Source organism: Myotis yumanensis, unplaced genomic scaffold, assembly GCF_028538775.1.
Source record: "Myotis yumanensis isolate MYYU_CA2020_CCGP unplaced genomic scaffold, mMyoYum1.0.hap1 SCAF_15, whole genome shotgun sequence".
Lineage (NCBI taxonomy): Eukaryota > Metazoa > Chordata > Mammalia > Chiroptera > Vespertilionidae > Myotis > Myotis yumanensis.
This window is the reverse complement of record NW_027223766.1, coordinates 9,502,404-9,505,210: the sequence shown is the minus strand read 5'-3', so window position 1 is coordinate 9,505,210 and position 2,807 is coordinate 9,502,404. Positions and strand designations below refer to the sequence as shown.

The window sequence follows — 2,807 nt, the reverse complement described above, 5'->3', positions numbered from 1 at the left end:
CCTTTAATACAGTTCCTCATGTTGTGGTGACCCCCAACCATAAAATTATTCTCGCTGCTACTTCATAACTGCAATTTTGCTACTGTTATGAATCGTAATGTAAATATCTGATATGCAGGATGTATTTTCATTGTTACAAATTGAATATAATTAAAGCATAGTGATTAATCACAAAAACAATATGTAATTATATATGTGTTTTCTGATGGTCTTAGGTGACCCCTGTGAAAGGGTCGTTCGACCCCCAATGAGGTCGCGACCCACAGGTTGAGAACCGCTGCTCTAGAGAAACAATTCATTATATTGAAAACTGGTAAATACAGGAAAAGAATCAAGCACAAGTCTCTTTTTTATGTATAATCATATCTCAGACTATAATACTCATCTTTATACAGAGAAGTTTCTCTTTATAGAGATAGTCCAGCTAGTAAGTAAAGAATGATGCAATATAGATATAACCATTTTGTAAACCTTCATGACATAATGGATCCGAGAAAAGATTAACAGCTGCTAAAATCACAAAAAAGGGACCTTATTGTGTCCAGATGGAAGTACCCAAGACCACATGCCAAATAATCAAACATAAATCTCTCAAGCCCTACTTTTAAATACCAGGTTATAGAAATACAAGGAAGAGCAGAACATGTTAAACAATACCTTAGGGGTGCAAGGAGCAAACTCCAGCCCATGGATAATTCTACAGGACAGAAAGGACCGAGTTTCTTGAACAAATAAATTGCAAAGGAAACAAAGGGGAGGTGGTGCAATTATATATTAAAAGAGACTTTAGAGTCATACCACCTGAGAGCAGTGTAGTGACACAAACAAACTAAAAAAATCTGAGCTTCTGACCACCCTCCAATCTCTTTTCCAGTCATCACCTTAGGAACCATCCTCAGCTCTGAGACCAGTCAACACCGTTTTTTACCTTAACTCCTTGTTGCCGAACAACCATGAGCTCCCAAATTCGTCAGAATCATCCCACCCAGCGGAGGCTGCCTTCTGCGCCCGCCCCCCGAATCTGCGGCCTCACCTACCTCTCTCTGGGCCTCTGTTCCCGGGACCAGGTGGCCATGGGGGGCGCGGCCGCTTCTTCAGAGCAGGAGCAGGAGGGCTCCCAGCGGCTCTCAAAGAGCAAACAGTGCGGGCCGCGTTCTCTCCAGGACGGGCTGAGGCCTCCCCAAGGCGAGTGGGCGACACTCAGGGCGCCATGGAAGCCGCCCTGGTCCTGGAGAACCTGACCCAGGCCCTTTGGAGCGCAGGCCCGGTTCTGTGCGCAGCCCCTCCGCTCGGTCACTTCCTGCAGAGCCACTTCCGGGCGAGCAGGTGGAGCTCACCAAGAAGATGGGCGACACCTGCCTCCCTCCGCAGGCTGCGGCCCAGGCTGGGCTGGGCGAGGAGCTCTTCCACAGGCTCACCCTCCAGCACGACTAGGAGCCCGTGGAGCCCAGAGGCCTCTGAGCGCCCCTCTGCATCCCATGGTGCCTAGCGTTTGCCTGAGCCTCTCCCTGAAACCCCTAGCCATTCTTGAAACCACCCTGGAGCCCTCTCCCATGCATTGGACCAAATGGAAACAATAAAGCTTTTTATAAAAAGCTTTAACATAAACAAAGACTCCAGTGTAGAATATTGTGGAAATAATAAATATGGATAAGTTGGGGTCTTTTTCAGAAAAGTTGGGGTCATGGGTGCTGGAAAGGGAAAACAGTGACATGGATTCTAAGTACCTTAAATAACCATTTGCCCTAAAAGTGCTCATTAGCCAATCAACATGAGCCTTGGGAGAGAATTAGCCAATCAACATGAGCCTTAGGAGAGGATTAGCCAATCAACATGAGCCTTAGGAGAAGAAATTGAGAGCACGGTTTCTGCTGTGTCATTCAATAGTTTAATCAAGGGCCTGGGTAAAGCTGGGGATCTCTTGCTTTTTAAGTTGGTGTGTGCCACAGAGAAGGGAGACACAGTGAGTGCCTTGACTAACAGATTTCAGAATACACACTCTGGCAGGCAAGAACAATGGGCCTGATATGACAACAGGAGAGAAAAGTGTCACACATGAATATGTGAACATAGACTTGAACCACAGAATCACAGGAGAGAAGGGATGAGGTTCAAGAGCATTTTGACAATAGCTCCAAGCAGGCCAGTAACCAGGGCCAGAGAGCAAGTGTCCTCCAGAGCTCTTATTTCTCAGTAATCCCTGCACCTGAAGACCTATCTAGGAAGATGGGGAGAAAGTGGGCTGGGGAGAGAGAGGAAAGGAGGATAGATACCCTGAAATTCAGTTGAAAAGTCTCCAAATGCTTTCATAAAGTTGAACCCAGTTCCTTCGAAGTGGGCAACAAAAGGAGAATCTTCATGAAGTTGAAGGTGCTGGTCCTTTGAGTCTTAACTTCAGCTCTCGGGGCCTGACTCCTCCATGACCAACCTCAGAGGACACGCGTTTGATTCACTACAAATCTCCTTCCACCCCTGGGGTGACTCAAGACCACAAGTCCAAAGTTACTGTTTGGGATTTAGGAGATCGCCACTGTACATAGAAGCTACCAACTCAGAGATGCGGCAGACAGACAGTGGATCTGAATTTGTTGGAGCTCCCAATACTGGCTGAAGTTTTTGGTGGCTTTCCTTAGACACAGACACTCTGTGGACCTCTGTCTTGCCAGGCAACAACAACAATAATAGTAATGATCTACACTAATAAAAGAGAAACATGGTAATTAGCGTACGACCGCTACCCTTCCCATTGGCTAATCAGTGAGTATATACAAAGTAACTGTCAGCCAAGATGGCGGCCGGCAGCCAGG

General features: G+C 46.7%; 1 protein-coding gene across 1 annotated transcript; it reads left to right on the top strand.

The window, feature by feature from the left end:
- Positions 1-953: 953 nt before the first annotated feature.
- LOC138993472 (ferritin light chain-like) lies at positions 954-1,434 on the top strand. Its single transcript, XM_070392716.1, has 2 exons — positions 954-1,141; positions 1,263-1,434. The coding sequence occupies exons 1-2, from the start codon at positions 954-956 to the stop codon at positions 1,432-1,434; spliced, it is 360 nt and encodes a 119-aa protein (XP_070248817.1).
- The last annotated feature ends 1,373 nt before the right edge of the window (positions 1,435-2,807 follow it).

Excerpts from the sequence above, each read along its gene's own strand:
- LOC138993472 (XM_070392716.1), top strand. The coding sequence starts at position 954 with ATGAGCTCCCAAATTCGTCAGAATCATCCCACCCAGCGGAGGCTGCCT. Across the intron at positions 1,142-1,262 it reads CGGCTCTCAAAGAGCAAACA|GCCCGGTTCTGTGCGCAGCC; the intron begins GTGCGGGCCGCG and ends TTTGGAGCGCAG.